This window comes from Phocoena sinus, chromosome 1 (genome assembly GCF_008692025.1).
Source record: "Phocoena sinus isolate mPhoSin1 chromosome 1, mPhoSin1.pri, whole genome shotgun sequence".
NCBI lineage: Eukaryota > Metazoa > Chordata > Mammalia > Artiodactyla > Phocoenidae > Phocoena > Phocoena sinus.
In genome coordinates this window covers 176,503,315-176,529,619 of record NC_045763.1, presented here as the reverse complement: position 1 = coordinate 176,529,619, position 26,305 = coordinate 176,503,315, and the positions used below count along the sequence as shown (strand labels likewise).

The window sequence follows — 26,305 nt, the reverse complement described above, 5'->3', positions numbered from 1 at the left end:
TCATTTTTTTTGCCAGTTAATCTTTTATTTAAAAATCCCATCCATAAAATCACTCATCAGTGATAACTGATGAATAAAGTAACATATGGAGTGAAAGAGACATACAGAGAACAACATATGAAAGATATACATCTGATGTTTTACCAAAATTCCTCACTACCAAGTGTTCAAAAACCTGAAATTGATTTTATTCCCAAAACTTGCAATTGTTTTCTTTTCTGTTCTATTAAGTCAGAACATCTATAATTATAGCCTGGGATGGGGAATGAGTTCAGGAGGTGAGAAGGAAGGATTGCAGGTGAGGGTCTCTGGTTGGGATCTCTTAGAGGTCATTCAACATCCAATTTTTTCACAGATCATTTTGACACCCACTGTATTTTTACCCACTGCCAATCATCTGCTTCTAGGTGGTGAAAGTTGATTTGTGACTGACTGTGCATTCTTAGAGAAAACCTGAGAGGCAGTCTCTGAACAGGAAGTCTTGCTGTATGACAACAAGAAGGAATTTGCAAACTGATGGTAAAAGGTCAATTTGCATATTCAATGAAAGGAACAGTGCGGTGTTTGAGGATGAGTAGGATAGTAGATTCTCAGGCCGCGGCAGTTCTAATGGGGAGGAGATGCCTCTGCTGCTGTGAGAACAAGGTGCTGGCTGTGGCCCCATGGGAAAAGCACTGTTCCTACCAGCTCTGCCTCTTATCAGCACGTGCCCTTAAGAAATAACCGAGATCTCGGGGTTTTACGTCTAAAAGGAGGGGATGTGATTTTAATTTCTAAGGTCCCTTCTGTCTTTTAAAGTTTTTTTTTCATCTCTAGGAATAACTTTTTAAATTTCCTATTTAAGTAGAGACTAAATTAAGGTTGGAACCTTCAAAAGAAATGTTGAAAAAGGTATATATAGCTCTTTTCCATTAAGTGCGCCTTAAGGGGGACTGAATATTCACAATCAGTGTGCATAATGTCTTCCTTTAAAGAATTTGCAAGTGTCCAGGGAATGTTCCGTTTGCATGATGTGTTTAAATGTTTATTTTTCAAGACAAAGGGGAGACAAAATTTTGTCTATCGAATGGTTTGTAGAAACATAAAATAAATCCTGCTATTTTTCCTGCATTTTCTAATGTTCAAATAATCTGCAAAATACAGATATCAACAAAGTTAAATAAATCTGTGAAAATAAAATGGAAACATGGAAGATCTGTTGAATCTTTATAGCTTTTCATATGAACGTGAAATTATTCATAATTATCATGGGACATTTACATGTAGAAAGAGGACAATTTTAGGAACATCTCAAAATAACTGCATTTAAAAAAATCTCTTTGAGTTTTATAAACAAGTTCCAGTGCTGAAGGAGTGAGTAGATACTTAACTCCACAGTTATTTGAGTAGATAATATTGCAGTAATTTTTTATTTTATGGGATAGTCACTGCTGTGCAGTTCATCAAATAAGGACTTAACCATGTTCCTTATTCCTCCTCGTTCCTTTATATTTGTATTGATCTAAGAAAACCAATCCTCCCAACCCTCAAGGTCCTTTTCATACATGCCTGTGTGTGTCACTGAATTAAACCAAGTGATCTATTTTGACAGTTTGATCAATGGCATATATATATATATATATATATATATATATATATATATATATATGCCATTTTTCTTTTTCATTAATCTGAGGGCTATACCAGTTTAGATAACCACCACATTATCAGATGCTGGTTGAAAAGAAATCGTTGATACACTAAATGAAGAGTTATGTTTTGGTTTAGAATTTCTCTTTTTACAGAAGTGAGGTTTTGACTAATGCAAATGGTATTTAAAATCATCTATATGATGCTAAACAGTCTCCCGTGCAGCAACATGAAGATATATAGTTTCTTGAATTTATAATGTCATAAGAATATCCACTTATGGTTTGAGTGTATTATATGTCTATAAACTTCCTTTGTACTCTCCCAGTAGGAGATTTTTAAGTACCTGATAAACACATTCTAAACAAATGACTTAAACATTCAGGCTTCAGATATAAAATATTATTTTTCTATTGGAGTAAAACAATGAATTCTAAACCCTAGAAAAACTTACATTGTGTTTGTATATTTAAAACATTCTAGCCTTGAAGTATAGTGATTGAGTTGATCTATCCTATCACTTGTTTTCCCCCTAATTATAATCTGATGGCTAGTTGTCATTGACCTTCTTTACAAGAAAGGGAGCCATTTTTTATGATTTCCAGCCTGTTTGCTATTTACCAGTTTCTTATAAATCTCTGACTTTAGAAATCGAGGAAAAGAATCCTTGGCCATCAGACTGTAGATCACCTGCTGAGCCTCATCAAAACATTTGAGAGTTGGTTCTGCAATATTCTTTGAGATGAGGTCCCTGGTACTGAAGTCAATGTTAATCTGTGGAAACATTTCATTGCGTTAGTTTAATCAAAGAACGCGTGGTTTAAACAGATGGTAGATACACATATGATTTGAATGTTTTTTCTAAACACAAAGTTAATCTGATCTAATCTAATCTAATCTAAACAACAGAGAGGTCACATATTCATTTTCTGGAATGCAGAACACATGTTCAGTTTAATTACATTTCCTAGGTTGAGAGTGTTGGCATTGACAGAGAAGAGGTCAAGCCTTATTTTGAGATTACAAAAAATGGCAAAGTGAAAGGCAAACAAGAAATTTTATGATTTTAGATTTCTTTTCCCTCCCATCCTTGATTTCATTCTAGTACTTTGACCTTAATATGTAAAATGTACTTTTCATAGGCAGAGCAATAATTAGAATTTACTAGGTTGGTTTTCACCAATCCATTCCCATTCTCCATACCTCCCCGTGTTGTTTCCCATAATGCTGCTTTTCATCCTAATTTGTATTTCTTATTGTTTGCCAAAATGGACCAAATAACACCCCCTTTCACCGACCACCATGCCTCCCATGGAATGTACATATATACGTATGTGTGTGTGTATGTATATTCTTGTCCCTTGAGCACTACCACATGTAACTATTCTTAGCAAGGTGTAATAGAGATCTATTATATTGAACACGCCATTCACCTGCAAATCTGTAAAATGCCCCAAACCTTGTGGAGATACTTGTCCAATTCTACCCATATTCCAGGATATATTTTGAGAAGCAGAAAATTTCACATCCAAGTTGTTTTACTTAAACTGAAAATATTCATGAAGCGCGAAAGAGATTTGAATCTTAAAATTCAAAGCTCACCAAAGGCAGGTGCTATATCTGTCTTATTTATCATTTTATTTCTTGGCACTTAGCCAATTATCTGCCACATAATAGGCAGTCAGTAAATATTTGTTGAATAGAATTATAATGTCTCTTGGTAAAATGTGGGAGACTATAAAAATGCCAGAATTTGGGCGTCTGGTAAAAGACTATAACAATTTATGTTTATTGAATTGAAGTTAAAAGATAGGCAGGTAGACCTTCAATCAAATCTCTCCTCTGCTACTTACTTGCTATTCATATGAGTAAAGCAAGTTCTACAGTTTCCTTCAATTTTTGATTTCTATGGTATAAGAGAGGATAATAATAACATCTGTCTTAGAGTGTTTTAAGGACTAAATGAGTTAAGTAATATCAAACTATTTCAGTATTATTATTGTAGGAAAAAAACAAAAAAAAACACTTTATTTTGAAAAGAATCATCAAAGGCCACTATTTGCTCACTGATATTTTCTTTCTTTAGCGAATTCAGCTACTCAGGGATCCAGATTACATCTGCTTTGTATTTCTTTGATCATTCTTTCAGGTCCTCCGTCAAAGTTCCAGATGAAATGCTGCAACTTCCTCGAAGGAATCAATTTCTGCTTCTTTATACAGGAAGATGGTGTGGTGTACTGGTAAGATTTTAGAATAGTTTTCCAATCTGTGCTCTAACACTTACGATGTTGCTGACCTGGGGTGAGTTACTTTCATATTTTCAAGCTCTGCTTTTTTATCTTGAAGCTTGGCCATTCTTGACTGAATGGTTGCAAGAATGAAAGTGAGATGATCCATAAAATCATTGATTCCACAAATATTTTGGGGTATGTTATGTGCCAGGTGCTTTCTATATTTGGGGAAAATACTATATACTTTCTATGTAGTCTTAGTATTATACTAGTACTATAAATAGTACTATTTTATATTTACACTTGAACGATGAGAAGAAGCAGGTTCTCTAAGAATCTAGGGAAGACCATTTCTGGCAGAATAAACAAATGCAGAATCCCTGAGGCAAGAAAGAATTGTTTGTGTTTGAAGAGCCTCGTACCTGCATGGCAGGGGTGCAGGGTGTGAGAAAAACGTTCCTGTGACCAGGTTGGGAGAGGAGGTCGAGGCCAAGTCTTGGGGGGCTTATGTGCTTTGGTAAGGGGTTCTTATCTTTCTACTAGAAGCAATGGGAAGACACTGAAGTGTTCTGAGCAGGGAGGTGGCATGATAACATGTCATGAATCTAGTATGGTGCCTGCCTCATGGACGGAATCAATGAGTAGGGGGTATTACCAAGATCTTGTAGTGGTTTCTGAACATCTAGTATAATCTGTTTCGTAAATCCCTATCTTGTGTTGTGGGGATATGAGAATATATGTTGCCCATTTCCTCCTTCAACTATGCTGTTCGTTCTTTAATGGTGTCGTCTGCAATTTGTTGAACTTTATATCCCCCATAAAGGTAAATATCGCAAGTTAACTCCTTTAGGCCTTCAGTCATTGGGTGAGTTTTCACTGATAGCAGGGCCAGTGTGTACCTGGTGCAGAGTGCTGCCTTATTATTTTAATCAGAACTGAACACCTTCAGTATCTCCTCATTCCCAAAGCCCCGATCTTGGCATTCATGACCTATACAATATGGTCCAAACCTCTACATTTTTTCCTCTCCGTGTGCCCTGTATCCCTACTAAGGTAGACACTGCCCCTCAAATTTCTTATATTTTGTTACAGATGAATATTTTCCCATACCATCCCAGTCTAGCTGAAAATCACTCCTTCTCACCTAAGTCTTTCACAACCTTTTATGTCCTTAAGACTACATTCAAATAGCATGTACCTTGTGAGGTTTACTTGTAGATTTTTTCCCCTTTTCTGACCTCTGGAAGGGGTTTGGGTTACTTAGATAAGATTGACATTTTGCCTGCCCCTCACTATGCCTTGCACAGTGTAAGGATTCAATAAATGCATGTTGTACAAAATGGAAAAAAGCTCTACATTTGTTAAAAATCATGGTAAAATTTTAAGCAGAACTATTCCATTTCAATATGATACTGATAATTACCATGATTTGTTCAGATATACTAAGCTTATACTTCTGACTTATCCCTCTCACTTTTCTGATTTGCCTGTTTTCCTACCAAGAAGCTGCCAACATCAGCTCTTGATAGCTAAGTGATGAGCAGAGACACCGTTCCCAGGGGATAATCAGTAGTCTTTTGAAGCTGCATCTTGGCAATTCAGTTTAATGTCAGTGACAAAATATCACACCCACGTGTTTGTGTAAATGTCATTATTTTCCTCCAAATTGTTCAAGCTGGAAACATAAGAATCATCTCTGCCACCTCTTTTACCCTCTGGTCTCTCTCCCTCGCTCTCTCTTTCTCTTTCTCTCTCTCTCTCTCCCTCTGTGTGTGTGTGTGTGTGTGTATGTGCTTTCCTTATTCACCTTTTATTTTGTAATTTCACAATGCTGTTTTTCATTCTCACTCCTATCTCTCCAGTTTAACCTTTTATAACGTAATCTCTTCCCTGAACCGTGGAATCTACCTCTTACCTGATACCTCCCCTTCTACACACTGTGGACAGCATTATTATATCAATTTCACCAAAATATCACTTTCATTGTATGAATGTTCAGCTGACAAGGCATTACTTTCTATAGCATAAAATTTCAACATTTTACCCTGGCATCTGAGCTTCCTCCTACCTGGACTTCAAAGTGTTGTTTTGAAATCATCTCCTACTTATCTTTGGTGATATCCACAAAGTTGGTCTACGTTCTGTTCCGAAAGTGAATTTTGTATCTAAAGCCCTCGTTTATGCTGTTTCACCATCTAAAATCCCTCTTGCCTCCACAGTTTTATTCTGTACGGATTATCCTAAATCCCTTAGGATTCAGCTTAAGTTGAATATCCTCCAAGAAGCCTTCCCTGATCACAGACGGAAAGTCACTGTAATTTCCTTATCATCATACATTATTTTGATGTAAAAATCTTAAGAAATTTGATTTCTTGCTTAAACAGATTTGGATACAATGGCTTCTATTAATGTTAAGTATTCAATCTGATAATCAGAGAGAGAAGATTTGTCACTACAAAGGGAATTCAGTAGCCTGTGGCATGGAATTTACCTGTCTTTTATCTGCTATCTTTTCCCTATTTTTTTCATTAATTCTTTTTTCTCTGCATGTCCCTCAAAGTATGAGCAGAGCAGATATGCATTATCTAAGTTCTGGGCCAAGTCTTCTCTTCCTGGGTTTTTTTCCTTGGTGACTGTGTCTTCTCCCATTTTCAAATATTGAAGCAATGTCATTATCTCTAAAATAACCCTAAGAATGTTTAAAGATGATTACTTTAACTGTAAATAATAATAGTTAACATTCATCAGATATTACTACTGTTGTGCTAAGTCTTTATATGGCTACTTTACACACACTTGTAAGATGGATAGTATTATCATCCCTATCTTTCTGGGGGAAAAAACCCACCTCATCTGAAAAAGTAGTTGTTTCTTGCTAGTCATTTCTGTAATTTATTCATTTAAAGTATTTCACTGAATGGGTGCTTAGGAATTATGCTAAGATCTGACTATATAAAGATGATTATGTTGAAAGTCAGACAAGAAGACAGATTTTGAGAAAGTAATCCAAAGGGAAAAATATACCTTTTGAAAAAAAAGCTTTTTGAAAGAAATGAGATTGTAAGCTGAGAATCAAGATATTATTATGGGTATATACGTTTAAGGAAGGGACTTGGACATGGGAGGGAAAACTGGAAGAAGCCCAGTGGGTTTTCAGGAGGAAAAGGGCAACAGTCTGGAAAGGCATGAAGGTCCAGACCACATAGACTTCTGTAGGTCTTGCTAAATAGTTTTTAATTAACCTGAGAGCAATGAGGAGAATTTTTAAGTACAGTACTGATAATAAACACATGTTTGAAAAAACATATCACTGGCTGCTATGTGGTATAACAACTAGGTGTGGATAAAGGGAAGAAAAGTTAGGAAGTCATACCAGAAATTCAGGTGGTCAATCATGGTGGATTAGGCTGGGTCATGTCACAGAGAATGAAGGGAAATGCATAGATTTCAAAGATATTTAGAAAGTAGAATAGATGGAACTTGTGATTGAATATTTATGAGCCGGGATGAGGAACAAAATCTTTAAGAATGACTGGATTTTAGAAATATTCTGAAGAATGAGATGACAGAGTGTTGAGGGGTTGGATAAGGCATGTAAGCAGAAGAGAAGAAACAAGTATGACTATCAGCTATTTAGCCAGAGCAAAAAGGATGGAGTTGCCATTAACCGAGATGGAGAGCCTCAGGTAGAAGAAAGGTTTGAGAAGAAAATTAGGACTCAGATTTGTGTTTAAGTTTGAGGTGCCCTCTTAAAGCCAGAGGGCTGGAAGAGATCACCGGGGGAGTAAATGTAAGCAGATAGTAGAGGAGAACTGCCTCCTCTCATGGTAGTGTGTGCTGGGTTATGAGTAGGAACAGCAAAATAAGTTGTTAAAGAGTGGTGAAGGGGCTTCCCTGGTGGCGTAGTGGTTAAGAATCCGCCTGACAATGCAGGGGACACGGGTTCAAGCCCTGGTCCGGGAAGATCCCACATGCCGCGGAGCAGCTAAGCGCATGCGCCACAACTACTGAGCCTGCGCTCTAGAGCCTGCGAGCCACAACTACTGAGCCCACGTGCCACAACTACTGAAGCCTGCACACCTAGATCCCATGCTCCACAACAAGAGAAGCCACCACAATGAGAAGCCCGCATACCACAATGAAGAGTAGCTCCCGCTTGCCACAACTAGAGAAAGCCCATGTGCAGCAACGAAGACCCAACACAGCCAAAAATAAATAAAAATGAAAATAAATAAATTTATTTTTTGAAAAGGGGGGGAGTCAGTAAGAGAAGAAGAAATTGAGTCCTAGAAGCCAACTGAAGATAGTATTTCAATTAAGAGAGGGTGATCACCATTGTTAAATGCTCCTGAGGAGTCAATCCGAGTGAGGTTTGAGAATAGTCTACCCAAAATGCCTTGTCTTTTCTTCTTGACGTCCATGAAATTTCAGTATCAGGACAAAAGTGAAAATTTAGGCCTAATGTATATTTTGACACATACATTCCTTTAATATAATCACTTTTCAAGACATGTCTGCGAACTGCACCCCCAACTTTGCATTCATCTCAAATTTGACTTTTGGCTGAGTTGTTGTATCAATTTCTATCTCAAAAAGTAAGAACAGAGGAGATGTTAATCTTGGAGTAGTTTGAAGGCAGACATCTTATCAGGTGGTAACCCTCTAGAGATGCAGACCTTCCAACTGTGTGGTCTTGAGTCCCTCCTGAGCTGCTTGGGAATTGCAGGGAAGCTTAGACTTGTCTGAGGATCTCAAATTAGTAGGTCCAGAGCATGGGTTGAATGTCGTATTGACTGATGAAATAAACGCAGTTATATCTATATTCATTACCGATGTGAATAATCACTTGCATTTTGTTTCTACGGATACACTTAAGTTTCAAGGACACTGAGAAATACCTTTAATTTGCTTATTTTTCAAAAGGTCATGAATTACCTTAGCTATCTGAGACCACTGCACTGCCAATCTCAGAAAACAAGACTTAGGCTTGTGAGTCTCATGGAATGACGGCTGAGATGTCATCGCAGCTGTTTAGCAGCTTTTAAATCCTGTCAATTTTGAAAAGGCCTTGACACAGCTGACATTAACAACAATCCATTGCATTAAAATGACTACCTTCTGACTGGTGTTTGTGATGGTTGTTTAAAAACGATATTACTATAATGAGCCAGAGATATTTTAATACTCAGGTGATTTTGATAACTGCAAGTTATGCAAGCCAATTCCTCATTTCTATACTAGCAGTTTTAAATTCTTTTGGCTTCCAACAAATTATTTTAGCAGGAAGAATGCATTTTAAACTGTACCTTTTGGCTCTCTTGTGACCCTGAACTGTGCTTTATATATTTTTACATAATTTGAATGAAAAGTTCTCAGTTGAGCTCTCACATTCAAATGAGATAGACTTTTCCTCATTTAGAATGTATAGTGTAGCAGGAGACTGTCATTATGCAAAAAGTGTGTGCATGCATATGTAAAACGCCTTGCTCAAATAGGGCAGGCATCTTCCTAGACCTCATTCACAACAGAGCTTAAAAATTACTATTCAAATTAAAGCCGCCTATAATCATGTTTTTGGTTACATAATTCTGTTTAATCACCACTAAAACCTCTAGTATTACTTCGTTTTTGGCATCATTAACGGCACACGAATATCCTGAAATATATTCTCAAGGGCGGCTATTAAAGTTGAGAATAGCCAAGTCTGTAACGTCGAGAAGGAATCCGTCTTGCACAGGACTGTATCCTTTTGTTATGATTGGTTTTAAAGACAGAAATAAGTGACACGAGATGGGAGGCAGTACTAATACCTTAAGTTGGACAAGAGAAATGGAAAAAATAATCAAATGTATGTGATCATAACATATAAAAGCATGATGGATATGGATTGTTAAAAATAGATGTAGATAGCAAATGTTATCTGGAGCAGCTGAAAGAGAGTCAGATTGACTGGTTTCCTTCACCAACCCCATCATGCTAATCCAAGATTAAGTAGTGCAGGGACATGTGCAAATTCAAAAAGCAATAGCCAGGACATGGAAGCAATCTAAATGTCCATCAACAGAGGAATGGATAAAGAAGATGTGGTACACATATACAATGGAATATTACTCAGCCATAAAAAGAAACAAAATTGTGTCACTTGCAGAGACGTGGATGGACCTTGAGACTGTCATACCGAGTAAAGTAAGTCAGAAAAAGAAAAACAAATATTATATATTAACGCATATATGTGGAATCTAGAAAAATGGTACAGATGATCTTATTTGCAAAGCAGAAATAGAGACACAGACGTAGAGAACAAAAGTATGGATACCAAGTGGGGAAGGGGGAATGGGGTGAGTTGAGAGACTGGGACTGACACATACACACTACAATGTATAAAACAGATAACTAATGAGAACTGACTGTATAGCATGGGGAACTCTACTCAGTGCTCTGTGGTGACCAAATAGGAAGGAAATCCAAAAATGAGGGGATATATATATACCTATGGCTGATTCACTTTGCTATATAGCGGAAACTGACACAGCAGTGTAAAGCACCTATACTTCAATTAAAAACAAACAAACAGCTGAGTATTTTGCTTTTGAGTTGAAATGCAGCAATCATTCTTTCAGAGGGCCAAAATGATACTGCAGGTTATTAGAAGAAATATTCCTGCCACTTTGTTTTGCTTTATAGTTTAAGAAGTTATACAAATTAGAGGGAATATGAGAAGAGAAATACAGCTTTTGATAGAAAGGAAGATAGACTCTGTGTGACAAGATAATTTTATGCTTTTGCCTTTAGCATAAACACCAAGGTTCCCAGGCTGTGTCATGAACATTGAAAATAAGTGGTAGATCTAAGAAAGGAGTTTAACATGTAAAAGCCTGGGCAGAAGACCTATGTCCTCATGAGCTGTGTACCTTGATGACTGTAGGACCCATCATTTTCTCTCTAAGGCTCAGTTCAGTTTTCACCTGTATAAGGTAGATGATTGTAATGCCTCCCTAAGGTAGTGAACATGGTGATCAAATCAGACAGTCCATGTAAAAGCCCTGGACAGATGTGGCTTATGGTTTCTTTAGCTCTGCTTTTCTTTCTTTTCCCCTCTCCCTCCCCCTTTTCCTTCTCCTTCTCCTCTTTCTTTCTCTCTCTCTCTCTCTCTCTCTCTCTGTCTCTCTTCCTTTTTAAGAGGTCCCTTCAGTTTAAGATGAAATAAATAGGGAGCAGAAATCACTGGGTTGCAGGAGGTGCTCTTGCCTGCACTTATACTCCAAGGCACCCAGTACTAGGCTTCTTTCACTACTGGACTAGCCTTCTAGGCACCAGTGGGTCCTTCGGTTGACCTCCACTTCCACTACTATCATCCTTCCCTCCTCCCATTTTGTCTTGTTTTCGTCTACACTCAAATTTCTGACCAAAGCTTACTAATTAACTTCTTTTGAGGTACATTTCCTGATCCCTTAGACTTGGATTTTTCTGTTGCATGAGACCACATCACCTGTATTTCCCTATCTCAACACTCATGAAAGCTTATTGTAATTACCTTTTTATACTACAGTTTTCCCACCACGATGGTTAGCTTTATTTATTCAGAGACTGTCTTTTTCTTAGTGGCACCAGCAAGGTGCTTGGTATGTAATAGACACCTATCTATTGATTAGTGTACAAAAACTTAGGAAATTAATAAACAAGCAATCATTTTATCTGGAGGTGATTCAATAGCTGGGGGGCACTGTTGGCAAGCAGCAACTTGTGGGGCAGGACCAAGGCTCAAAATAACATCAGCACCTTGTGGAAGTGACACTTAAAAAATGCAAAGAAAATACGAATACAAAATGGAAGATACAAAATTGGCATTCCAGTAATATCAGGAAATGCCTCTAGTTGCCCATGGGCTTCTCTCTACCAAGAATTCATATATCTATCTCTTCCCTCAAGACTCAGTTTAAAACTAACCTCATTTAAAATAAAGGCCTTATCTCAATATCCTGCCTCAGAACTGTTCAATCATTATGTCCTTTTAGGTATAATGCAAACAATTTCACCTCTTACTTTTCTTTTTTTTTTTTTTTGCACTTAATCATTTGTTGCTTTCCTATTTTTTTCCTAGAAAAAAATAGCAAAGTTCTAGAAATTAGAACTTAATTTAGTCCTAGAAATAAGTCCTAGAAATTTCATTTTTTAACCCAATTAGGTTGAAAGTTTCTTTTGAGCCAAACTATAGTTTCAACCTGTTTTATTTTCTTGAATTTTCTTATCGAGCTGCCTCATTCACACAAAACATTGCATTATACTTCTGTGTTTATTACCTGTTCTCTTGCCTAGACCCAGCTTCCCTTCCAATGGAGGGAATTTATCTAATGAAGGTGAATCGTAGGCACAGAATAAGCACCTATTGATGTGAAATAAAAATACGAGTCAATAAATAACATTGTACTACAATTAAAATAAAAGCAAAAAATCCAGACAGGTATTTTAAAAAGCGTCCTGCACAACCCATTAAGACATCTTTTCCTTTATGACTATAGTTTCTTCTGTTTCATGTTATGATGTCCTCACATTTAATAAATACATTTAGGAATTAAATATTTTATACTAACATTTTTTACTTAAGAAACTGCCAATGTATTGGTTCCTGGATTGGTCATACTATGAAGTTAAATTTATATTAAGTTTTCAACATTACAATGTAGTACGATTTGGAACATTTTCTAATCTCACAGAATGACAATCAACATAGTTTTCTCTTTAATCACATATTTTCCATCCTGACCAATTTTCTTTCTAATATAAGGGAGTGATGATACAAACATAATGTATATAAATGATATAAATAAAACATAAATACTTAAAATATGTCAGTGTCTTAGCTGAATATAAAAATATTATTTAATTTTTTGAAGATTTACATTCTTTTGAAACCAAGTAATATTTTTTTGAAAATTTCCAAATATTATGAAATTAGTGGTCCGAATTGAAGGAAGAATAAATACAAGTTTAAGAATTCTTTTTCTTTGCCACTCACAAGTTCTTACTGTGTGCAAAGTAAGGCCACTTAAAAATATATATTGCTTATCTAATAATTTTCTCATTTTCAAATCACTTAGTCAAAATATCTGGCTCACACTTATTTTTTTTTCCTGCAGTACCTTCTGAAAATATTTCGGTACAATCCATTCAATGAGTAGCTCTTTCTATCTGAAACTAGTGATTTGCTGTCATGTTTTTCTAATTTGTGTTCACATGTATACATTTATCAAGTCTTTTAAAGTGGCTTTTCCTCAAGTGTTCTTTGAAGTTAGTTAATGGATGTTTTCAGGTAGATTCAGTAGCACTTACAGTGACTTGTGTAAAGAAAAAAGGGATTAACGGTAGAAGCTAACACAACATTGTAAAGCAACTATACTCCAACTAAAAAAAAAAAAAAGGATTAAACTTTTTAAAACCTGTTCTGCCCCATGTAAACCCTAGACACTTGATCTCATTCATCATTCTCATCTCTCCTGTGTGGTTGCTACATGCTTTTTCATAGATACGTTTTTAGATGTGGAAACTAAGGCTCAAAGGGGTGAAATAGATCACCACAAGATTACAGGATTTGAATCTGTATCTCTAACCTTCAGGTTTTCCACTGCATCACATGATTAGTGTAGAAACCAGAGAGATGGTAACACTGTAAAGGAGAGGGCATGAGGTCCACTGCGATTATTATTATCTCTCATAGAGACCTGAAATTTCAATTTTTGTGTGCAGTTTTGCCTATTAGAATAGGAAACTGAGAACCATTATTAACATCAATTTATAGATAGGGATCATTTGGTAAATTTAGTATATAGTCTAATTGTAAATTGTCTATTTGCATCAATTAAAAATTATTGTCATGCTTGCAATTTTATAGGTGAGGAAATAAAGACATAAAAAGTTGAAAAGAAACTAAATGGGATTTAATAGACATCTGGATAATGTGACCTTGTCATTGTTCTCTGTTTTAGGGTTTTCTACAAGGAAATTGGTTATAATTTTGATTCTTTATGAGAGTCAGTTTTACAGCTATAATTGAATATAGAAAAATGGAGAATACTTTCATATGAATCTCATTCTTGAATTAATTTTCCACTTAGGAAAATCATATTTTCCAACCCCCATATCAAATATACCACTTTGTCATGTGAAGCCCACCTACTAGATAAATGTAAGCTGCTTCCCACCCTCTCTTTATCTCTACTGCTGCCTGGCCAGCCTTATCCCCCTGCTTCTTGTTAGCAGTATCCAAATGCTTGTGATTTCTGGAAAACGCTAGGGAGCTTTGTACATCCAGGCTACACACTGTGCCCGCAGTTTGAAATATTCTTTTTTCATTTGCTCTCTTGATGAATATTGCTTATTTTTAATGACATATCTTTTTCATATGTGAACCACCCAGCAAATCGGTCCCTAAATTCTCCAGATAGACTTAATCGCTCTTTCCCACTGTGCTAATAACAAACTTTAATTATTTAAATTATTAAATTGCTTATTTTGTATTTGACTGTTTTTTATCACATGTCAATCTCCCCTTCTACTCTGTGACTTCATTGTGGGAACAGGCACTCAAAAATAACTCCATTTAATGAATCATACTAACAGTCATATTATATTTAATGTGTAACTGATGGACTATAGAGAGATACCTTGAAGACTGCAATTGGTATATAAGAGACAAATGCACTTTAGTAATTGGAATTGGAAATAATTAATGGCAAATAATCGGGAAGACAATGACTGTTGTAAATGTATATACACACTTCTTTGTCTTCAATGAGAATTTTGTCATATCCAATAATAACCTCTTTAGACACTTCAAGGAGACAATGTAATCTATTATTTGAAAAGCAGCCATAAATTTAATTATATTTTATGTAGTAAAAATTAATTAGATGGACAAATTATTAAAAAGTATGAAAGTTTTATGTCCTAAAATAGTAGCTGTACTATTTTTTAAAATTATCACCATATAAACTTATTTTGGAAGGGAAGATTAGGAAAGAAAACAAAACTATTTTGTCCAAATTGATAATTTATTATATATTGTAACTTTGAATCCAGCTATAATTAAAAGATTACATTTCTTACTAGAAGATTTTTTATACATAATATTTGAGAATGTTGTCTTAAAATAATCATTCAGTAGATGGATTCATAAAGAAGAAAAACATCTGGCTTTCAAACCAATACCACAATAAGTAGGATACGTCTAGAGTTGATTTCAAAGCCTTTTAGGGAATGAAACATTAATCAACTTGACAAATCTTATATAATACATTTTCAGTTTTCTGGAATTATTTATTGATTTTTAGATAGTGACTGGGAAATGAATGTTGAAATAGCTCCACAGGAGTTAACGTTCTTTTCTCTTTCCCCCTTTGAATTTCAGGCTAAGCTTCAATTGTTTCACATGTCTGTGATGTTATACTTTACCAATATATGCTACAGTAATTAATGTCCATCTAAAACTTGAACTATTGATATGGCAACATTATGCCCTAGATTTTTGGAAATGTTTGCATTTCATCTATGCTGTCCTCTGTTCTCACTAGTACAATAACTTCTCATACCATGAATTTTAATTTTGGATTAGAGAATTTAGTAACTGTCACTTAGGAGGATATCAGTATTTCAACTCTAGGGAAAGATGATGACTTGTGCTAGTGGTTTATGTTTGGTGCTAGTAGTTTCATATAGGTTCCTGTTTGCTGCGTATGCATTAAAACTCTCTCCATATGTTATATTTAGTGAGGAATCAAAGAAGTTTTAAAATATATATATAGTTAAACATTAAGGGGGTGTGCAGAGATGATCATGGTTTGGCTCTGGAAATGAAGTCAAATATAAATGAGATGTTACACACATAAAACACTTTATGGGGTCTATTCTTGGAGTAATTGCAGGTTTCTCTCTAAGGCCCTTTCTGCATACTTGCCCCTCAGCCCCAGCTAGTGATCTAATCTTTATATCAGAATGGCTCCCCTTTGTTAGTTTAATTAGGGAAGACCTCTGGCCCAAGAAGGTGCTTAGCCAGAGGGGCTAAGAGGGCCCTGCCCCTCTGCTGGTTTCCCTGGTAACCGATGAGCCAAGTTGATGGCAGTTCCCCCTATAAATGGTAACCTCCCTATTCCCCCCACTCCCCTGCGACGTCGGCCACCACGTCCTGCCCGCCGTCCACCACACATGGTGGGGTGTCGCTCCAGGACCTTGCTTCAGACATTTAAGCTCCGCCATCCATTAAACCACTGATGACTCTTTCGCTGACTCCGGGCTCTTTCTTCTGTCTTGAAGATGGGCAAGTGCAGACCTCGTAGGCCAGCGGGGTGCAGCCCAACACCCATCAACGAAATAAAGGTAATCAAACCCCTCCTTTGGAAGGGAAGACATTATTATATGCTGTTTGTGGTTCTCCAAAGTACTAAATGTAAAGAATTTACACTGTTGGTTAGTAGTTGTTTTTTCCCTCACATACATACCTTTTTGATTTAAAAAATTTTATTCCAAATTGACCTCCGTGGTTTACAAAAGGGAAAATGAAAGTGAATTTGAAATCCAGCAGCACGTTTAAGTAGGATTTCTGTAGAGCTGTTAACTTCTGACATATTAGACTATTTTTAAGAGCCTGCGTGTTGTGCTCAGAAAACAGAAACCTTTAAGCACATAGAAGGTGCTTAAAAATATTTGCTGAATCAGTGCCAGAGGATCACGGTAAGGAACTTCTTTTTGAATTTACCAACATTTTCTGTTTGAATACATAGTGACAATTTAATTTCCCTCAAGATGGACTTCGCGCCTTTCAGTTGGGAACAGATTTCTTAGCAGATAAATATTCACTGTCGTGGAATATTTCACCCACCTCTTTAGGGGCATCAGCTTCAATGAATTCAGAATAAATCATCTTGGCTTTGGAAGCAATTTTTTCTGCACTTTCTGTTTCCTTAAAGTCTTCACAGGCAAGCCAGAGCTCAACGTTTTCTTCACTGGACTCTGATTTTAGGAATGTTCGAAAAGCATCTAGACCAGCTATAAGATATATGAGAAAAAAATTGTTATATCACACAGTGCAGTCATACGACCAAAGCAAGTACGTTGTATAGGGTGAGCATTCGAGGATTCAGTGACAAATATTTATCATCCCTCTAAATATAACATTTATATATTTTAGTTTTTAACTTTAGAAAACTTTATTTTGGATCAGTAGTCATAAACATAAAACATTTATATCTGTATTTCTACAATTAGCATTTTTTAAATTGAATAATAACAGGTAGTGCTTGAAGTCTGGGATTCTCATAGGTCCCACCTCTTCCCATTATCTTATTTTCAGCCAAATTTACACATTTATTATTCGTTGCATTCATAAATAAAGTTTGTGACCACCTGTTTAGACTCTTCCTTTGTCTAGTTTCCACATTAAAATGTGCCCCGAAGATGTGCCCCGAAATCTTCTTTGGCACTCTTGGAGTTTCTTTGGGAAGGTAATGCTTCTAATAAATCTTTTAAGGCCGAGGATGGTTAAGAGTGGGCCTCTACAGAGGTAGCAGGTTAGAAAGATTACTGTCAAATTCCCAGAGCTGCCTGAACTAAGCCAGTCCTTTCAGTTCGTGTTACTCAGTTTCAGTTGGCGCCTTCTGATGGCAGTGTCTGATCATAAGTGAGACTGTGTCTCTCTGAGGAGGAAACACCCTTTGGCGCATTTGTCACTCAGAGGGATTTGCCTTCCTTCACGTTGGTGGGTTTCTCTTCCACCTGCCATGGGGGCCTCCATGCCTGTGCTCAAAGCAGCTCCTCCCTGACTGTGTGCTGAAGGGCTGACCCTTCAGGTCGCAAAGTAGAGAGAAATAAATTTATGGAGAATCGGGGGAAAGGAAAAATTGACCAGCAAAAAAGAAAATATCAGAAAAAAGTGTATGGAAAAGGGGCCTAAGTTAGCTGTTCGTAGGTTGCTGCAGGTTGGAAGGAAAGTGAAGGTTAGTGAGAGAAAATAGAAAAGGGCTTCATGGAGCAAGATTACAGTGTCTAAAAACACTATTAAAAATAGATCTAACAAGCTTTTAATTATTTGAAATAGAGTTGAAATAACAGGTCACCGCAAAGGGTTTTCAGGTACCAATGAAAATTCTCAGTAGAAATATTGGCGAGTGTGGATGTTGTTAATATGTGAGCACTATAAAAAATTCAATTAACTGCACATTTCTTGCATTTAAAAATACATCTGAGAAGCTTCTGAGATTCTGTGACACATATTTGGGTTATAAAAAGCCTCTTAGTGACACAGTTAAAATTTTCCATGAGGTCCAAACAATGGTGAATTTGACAGGTCTAAACAGAGTTTAGACTAAAATCTATTTTATATAGGAGATTAAGCAATAATACTGAAAGAATATGGTAGATTCATGTCTGGCACTATTTGTGTGTCATTAAGGCATATGAAGCTTTTTCCCAGTGAGGGTTATCTAAGTGCATCCCAGAGACAGGAAGTTAGAGATCAAGAGACTATTGTTATTTTCTTCCCACCTGCTATTTTAATGCAGGGTTACATCAAACTAACAACCATTTCCTTCTTTTCTCCTCCTATTGCTCTGTTTGGACACAAGGGAACAGAATAAGCAACTAAAACTGGGGCTAGTTATCTCTGTCTTGGACACACTATTGTTGAACTACTCGTCTACCCTATACATACAATTTGAATGTTCATAGGATGTCGAGTGACTTTGGAATAATATGGTACATACAATCACTATCATGTCATCTGAGGACTCTCTACAGGAGGGAATGGCTACTGCTTAGGCACAGCAGAGGCTGATGGGTAGAATAGGTCAGCAATAGGTGGCGGAAGCCACACTAATACATGCAAGACATATCCTCAGGTCACAAGACAAGGAGGTCATATGGTAAGTCGTTTAACCGTTTAAAGCATTAAAAAGCATGAGAGCTATTTCTCTGCTTTTATAAAAAGCAAAAACCAAACAACTTTGCAGATGAATCTATGACTTTTCTGCTTTATGCGAGCATGAGGTACAAAATCCCAGGAGGTTTGCAGGTGGAAGCATTTGCCTTCATCTAACACCTTCCATGTCTCTGTTCTGTGGTGCTGTCCCAGCCAACTCTCCACCTGCAGATACCTTCCTGAGGCTCTTAGCAAACCTGATCTGTCTCGCTGGTTATGTATTTAAGGAAAAAAGAGACACGCCATTCGAAGCTTACAAAAATGCAATTCCATATCTCTGACATCTTTAATATATGTCCTTAGTTGGATTCTAGGTGTATTGTGGATTATTTTATGTCTATGCTTTGGGAATTAGTTATGTGAGAATCATAAAATGAAAGTGTAATTTTGTCTATTTCAGTCTAATTGCGCATATAAATAAACAGCCATGAAGAATTTATTCAGCTTTACCATGTTTTAAACTTTTCTAATATTCTGATATTTACTTTATAAATTTAAAGTGGAAATGCCATTTGATTAGAACAAACAATACTGCATTTCAAACACTTTCTATATATGTCTCTATAATGTCATTTCTATCCCATATGAAACAGAAATACTGCCAAGCAGGATTATGTATAACAAAAGCAGAATTCTACATATCTTTGTAAATGACTATTTTGTATTAAATTCTTAGATGTTTTATTTATAATTGACCAAAATTACCCTATTAAGCCATCATATTGATTGAAAATATATATCCACAATGTACATATTAATGTATACACACACATTTAAATATGTTTTTGTATTCACTAAAGTAAGAACTCAATTGAAATAAATATTGATACTTAAAAAACTTTATTTTAGCCTGCAGGACATGAAAAACAAGTGATTTATTTAAATTTTCAACTTTTCAATAGTTCGTACGTGTCTTTCAATTTGTAACAAAGGTAGTCATAATATACATCAAATGACAATGAGTCTAAGAAAATGACAACTTTATCACTTCCTATTTGGGATTTTCTTTTTGTTTTAACGTTTGGAATTTCTGTCATCTTGTCTTATTTTGGACCCAACCTAATTCCATTTAAACTTTGGGCCTATATAAATTTGTGTGAGTTTTGGGAATCTCATTCTTCAAATATTGATCAAACTCATACTGTATAACATGACTACAACTTCCAGAATTTAATGATTTTATTTTAATCATGGTATTTTTAAACCTATTATTAGTTGGATCTTACCTTGGTTGGTTAAAAGTGTATCCATATTTTCAGAACACACTGTTGTTTCTGTAGTTGGTGACCTGTGGAAACAGCATCTACCCTTGACAATAGCATTGTGATCTTTTTCTTCTATAACCTGTAGTAATATTTGAGTTATGTGTATTTATTGAATGATATCATTTAAATTAGCTTTGCTTCATGAATTAAACTGCAAAAGGTCAACGAGAATTATATAATGTTTTCCACAGTAGAGAGCAATAGCAAATCAAAGTGGGATGTAATTTGACATCAGCAAATTATTAATCTGGCCAACAGTGTTAATAATACTTACAAATTCTTGAATTCTAATAAAGGCACGAGAGAGATTGCTCATTGTTCTACATAGCCTCGTGAATTTCTTCTCAGCTATATTAATTGTTAATTTCTACGGCATTACACTAGTCTATTCCTGAAGAGTTATCATGATAGCAATAATGACGAATGAACTATTTTCTAAGTTTTCACAGTATCCAGAATTGTCCATTTCATAATTATGCATCTTAAAAAAGTTTTTTTTTAAAGTTTTGATTAAGGATTTCTAACATGTGATGATTTTAAAAATGTTTATTTATAGTATTTTGAGAAGTCTTTACCTACTCTGAGACAGCCTTTATTTCTCTTTAGACTGGTATGCTTCCAGTTCTGGGTTGATTTATTTAAATCTAGGAATCAGTCAGGACAGAGTAGTATCTTTTCCAAAGCAGTCAAAAAATGTATTGACTTAAGTCTTCTAAAGAAGGTATACTTTTAGGGATGTGGTGTAGAAATAATAAATCAGATTTGAGATATAAACTTTCTGAGATGTAAATATATCATGCATTATTCCCCTTAATAAACAAAGATCCTGATGAAATAAGCCCCCATCCATAGAAAGCATCGGTTACCCAGAAGAAAAATTTTGGATAATGTAGCTGTGATGTGCAAATGATTTCGTTATGGAAAGGAATGGTCTAATTGAAGGTTTCTATTAAAATGATTGATAATAAAATAGAGTCTCCCATCCAGTCATTCTTATAAACTTTTACATTTGCATATCAAGGTGACTAGATGTATGTAGCATCTATGCTACATACATAGATGCTACTAGCATATATGCTAGTGTGACTCGATCTCTAAGCTTTTTTATTCTATTACTTTGTGTGATTTGCTGCAGTTTTCATCATTTGTGTTAGGAGTGACTCTGCTCCCTTCTGCTGTTGCAGTTGTAGTTATATTTTCAGATAGTAATGTCTGTCCTTGTAGAGGCTACATGGGGAGGCTATGTTGACAGGGAACTCATCTTGCTACCTCCCATTACTCTTATTTCCTATCTCCCATTTCTTTTACTTTCTTCCCCAATAGCAGGCAACTGATTATCCTGTCTCCCTTGATCTACTAAATCCTGGGGACACAAGGTTTCCTGTGAAGCCATTTTGAAATGTTTTTTTTTTCATTCAAATGGACATTTTAAAAGATTTAGGTTGCATTTCCATCTTTCATAAATGCAGAACGGGACCCGACATAAGATCTAATTTTCTGTAGAAGAGCTTGTGTGCACTATGAAAACTGTTACTGTAAAATGCTTACATTATATTTCATGTGAGTCAAATATTAGGTCTTCTGTCAAATATTAGGAATTCTATCAAACAGTGCTAAAATTATATGACTGCTTAAAACGCGCGTGTTTAAAATGTTGTGTGTATTTGTAGATTGAAATTTGGTGGTTAGCATGGTACTCACATTTCTACTTAGTACCTGTGGAATGTATGTTCATGAAGAGGGCAGAGAGTTTTGATCCCTAGTCTGGCCACACAGTATACCCATTCTGAATAAGGAACAGCCATCAAAGAAAAACCCTGAGAAATAGAATCTAGGCAGAATCGTTCAAGAATGGACATGTACTCCCCCATTTGTATGTAAGTTGTCTGATGACAGGAAAATATGTTATTATCCAGCACCAAGAACAGTGTGTCTGGTTCAAGAAATATTTGTTGGACATGTAAATAAATAATGACTGAATGGCCAAACCCCAGATAGTGGCAGGCATTAAAGCCTTCAATGGAAGCAGTGCAGTGGCTTTCAAGATGCTGGTAGATGACCGTGATAAGAAGGTTACTAAAGGTGTAGTTGAATTGTGTTAACTTCAGAGTGTGTTTTGGGTGAGGAAAGAGGAGAAATGATGCAAAAGAATCACTAGGCAGCGACAGACCAGGGACCTCACTCTCAACCCTGAGCATGTGAAATTGGAGGAAATGGACAACATCCATTCTGAGGGCATCAAAGCAAGCCATGTCCTTCAGGGAGAGCCAGAGTTTGCTTAAGCCAAAAGCAAAAGGAATATTCAGGGAAGGACTTGTTGGATGTAAAGGAGTCTTTTTGAAATGGAAGTGTTCAAATGAGTGGTAGCTATTCTTAGTGTCATCATGAATGTAGGGAAGCAGTAAAAACAGAAAAAAGAGAGCAAAGTCTGGGAGATGGTGTAGAACCAAGGACAAAAGAAAATTCCTAATGTTTTGAATTAGGGAGATATACTAAAATATTATAGATATTCTATAGATATAGAATATCAGTGGAGATACTAGGATATTCTAGTAATATTTAAGGTCCACCAAATACTGACATTGTTGTAAAGGAAAAAGTTGTCCTTCAGCCCTCTGAAGAAATACCCCTGCTGGTGTGTGATAATGCCTGGAATGCCCTCAGCTCACTGTTTTCTAATAGATTGCAAATTTGACTTGAGAGGTTCAATTTTGACTACCTGATATGATGGAAGGGTTGGTTGTAAGGCAGTATTTATTTTTCAGAAGTTAGGTGAAATGCAACTATTTCAAGAAACAGTATTAATTTGCTGTTCAGATTTTTAAATTTGAGGTTGATTGTAAGTCTTTGGAAGAGTAATTTCTATATGTGAATAAACTGAAAGACAATTTTTATAATAGCACTAAAATGAAAAGCAATGTACTGAATGTTTACAATCTATACCACATTGTGCTAATCATGTCACATACTTTACCTCATTTAATCTTCAAAATGACAGTCTGTTTTAATCCCATGTTACCAATGAGTAAGAAGACATAAATGTTAATAACTGGTGTAATATCACACATGTATTAATAGGCATGTATTAATATCACACATGTATTAATATCACACATGTATTAATATCACACATGTATTAATAGGCACGAGTTCAGACACAGGTGTATCTGCTTGTAACCCAGACTCTTTTTACAATTCTTCCTGGAATGGATGAGTCAATATACATATGCTTATACTTTGTTCATGTTTTGGAACATCTGTAATAAACGTTTCAAATAAATTTTAGGGTGTTTTTCCTGTAATAGAGTTTATTACACGTCACACAAATATTTCCTCTAAATAACAGTTAAACTGTAGTAATTTCTACTCAATAGAAAGTTTTCAGAAGCCAGTGGTTCTTGAATTTTGTACATGATCAAACAAAAATAGGACATTTCTTATGTTAGATGTGACTGACAAATAGGTTTAAAATTTTTAGAAACACAAATGTATAAATGTTAAGAAAAATCTATTGAATTAAAATTGGGGGATAGAGGGGGTGGCTGATTTAAAAATAGACTGACTGGGTTGAATTTACTTGACAAGTGCTACCTTAAATAAATGGACAGTGTACTTCTCCCTCCCTCCTCTCTCTCTCTCTCTCTCTCTCTCTCTCTCTCTCTCACTTTTCTTTTTTTCCCCTTTTATTTGGATTTTAGTTGGAACTTTACAAAGATTTTGTCTGGCTCTTCTCCATTGTGTGTTCGCATATATTTCCTGTAAAATGGTGGTGCATAGTCGGGGTAATTTTTTTGTGTGTGTATGACTTGCCTTGAAATTCACTTGTGTATCTGGAGCCAAAATCACACTTAGTGTTTCATGGGGCTTTGGCTGATTTCCTTCATTAAATGAGTGCCGTCAAGGCCAGCAGTCCCCATATTATGTGTCCGGAGAAGAGCCAGGCCAGATGGGAACTGCGTGAAAGCTACCAGTTATCTTGCTAACTGTGCCCGCTAGAACCAGTTGTATTGCATGTAAAAATGTGGGCTCTGACAACTGAGCTCTCCACACTCAATTAGCGGTTTGCTGGAGAGCGAGAGATTCACGCAAGGAGCCCGCGTGCTCCAGGAAGTGACAGCTGCTGCCTTACCCCGCAGTTAATATCTATGTTCAAATTTCTCAATCCATGTTGCAACAACGAATAGTTTTTGCAAGGATCATATGTATCTTATGTCTTTAACCTGAACGTTTAATAATTTGGGAAAGCTTCACATAAAGAGAGCTCAGTGGGTTTTCTCCACTTTGTAGCCTTTCTTTATCTTAGCAAGTATAAAGAATTAACTGTACAGGTGAGCCATGCATTGTGGACGGATTTTAGAAAAGAAGAAGAAATCAGTGGAGAAAGGAGAAAAAAATAAACCAGGAGGAAAGACAACAGTTAGCATATTTATCATAAATGAAGGAAACGAAACATCGAGACTAATGAAGGCTCAAGTGTTTTCATTTGTACATCTGAGACAAAAATAGCTTTGAACAGCAGCTCACTTCACTGGCATTTTTTGTTCCACTGTCTGGCTGTCACAGATGATGCTGAATTTCTCTTTCTGACTGATCTTCAAGCTGAAGGGAATGTGACAGCAGGAACATTACAATTAGTATGCAAATACCTATCCCCTGGGTTACAAATTGGCATTCTTTAAATCATGCTATTCTCAGCTTTCTTCATTTTGCTGTTAGCTTTTCACTGGTCAGAACACTTAAACTTCTAAGTAACAAATAACTCTTGGAATGAGTGTGACATTTCCTCAAGTCTGTGGCATAACTGAAATAAATTCCATTTGAAAGTTTGGTTTCTAAAGTTCATATACATCCGTTTACAAGACAACCATTGTTCACATGAGGTTAAATCAACTCGGGAAAAAACATATAGATATAATTCAATATTCACCTTTAGGTCTTTAATCTGTCTAAAAGGTCATTTTCCTTTGTTCTTTGATTTTCAGAAAGTCTGGGGAAGACTTTCTTTTTTAGTACTCTTATTTTAAGTATACATGTTTAAGGATTTTAACAGCCTTATTCATGGATTAAAATATTCTAACGCAGGCATCACACTTTTTAAAAAATTGTGGATTTATTATAGTTTAATAACGTGCATTTCTCAATTTATTTTAACCATGCATTTTGTGCCAATATTTCTTTATACAGCATTGATGTTTGAGATAATAATACTTAAATATGTTTATCAAGATAAAGGACTTATATTGGTATTTTTATTTGTAGTAAAAGTTTTGTACATGTTTCATCAAGCTTTTATGTCAATATGACAGAGTTCTTCGGTAGCAAAATTCTACCAGTGTATATTTATGACCCTTAATGTAAATTAAATGCTCCTGAAAGACTGATGATTGTCAGGGTAGAAGAAATAAAGGAGTCAGGGACTTCCCTGGTGGTCCAGTGGTTAAGACTTCACTTTCCAGTGTAGGGGGTGCAGGTTCGATCCCTGATCTGGGAGCTAAGATCACACATGCCTCACGGCCAAAAAACCGAAACATAAAACAGAAGCAATATTGTAACAAATTCAATAAATACTTTAAAAAAAAAAAAAGGTCCACATCAAAAAATCTTAAAAAAAATCAGAAGACCACAGAAAAGCTGCTTGTCCCTGAGTTAGCATGGAAGCGTCCCCATTTCGTTGATCTATAGAAATGCCAGAGGGCACGTCCTAGGCAAGTGGCCCTGGGCTAATGAGAGTGATCGAAGCAGAAGAGATGGCCTAAAAAGTCAGTATCATTAAGAAGGGATGCCATCAGTTAGTTCCATTTATTTGGTCAATTCAAGCACCATTAAGTAATGTTCTTATGATATGCAAAAACAGAATCATTAAACATATTTAGACTTCTTGTTTTGCTGATGGGGAATAATGAAGTACTAACTTTATAATATATGCTTGAACACAGTACATTTTGAAAAATAAACTGTCCAAATTTAAAGACCCTCATGGTAAAAAACATGCTAAGTCTGTAAGGAATATGAGTCAGGAGTAGACTGATTTTACATTTAAACTTTAAAAAATTGACATTTCTATTTTGAGTTCAATGCAGTTGCAAGTATACTCTTTCTCATAAGTCCTTCCACACGTACAATTGTTATTTAATGTGTCCTTCCTGTTCCTCTCAAGCTTCTTTTAATTGTTCAGGAAGAACAAAATTGAATTTTATTCACCAACCTGAAAGTTC

General features: G+C 35.9%; 1 protein-coding gene across 1 annotated transcript; it reads right to left on the bottom strand.

Moving 5' to 3' along the window:
- Positions 1 to 2,199: 2,199 nt before the first annotated feature.
- Positions 2,200 to 24,625, bottom strand: RGS21 (regulator of G protein signaling 21). The gene is made up of 4 exons (XM_032626484.1): positions 24,615 to 24,625; positions 20,052 to 20,128; positions 16,732 to 16,898; positions 2,200 to 2,403 (listed from the first exon to the last, which is right to left on the bottom strand). Exons 1-4 carry the CDS (start codon positions 24,623 to 24,625, stop codon positions 2,200 to 2,202), a joined length of 459 nt encoding a protein of 152 aa, XP_032482375.1.
- Positions 24,626 to 26,305: the final 1,680 nt, after the last annotated feature.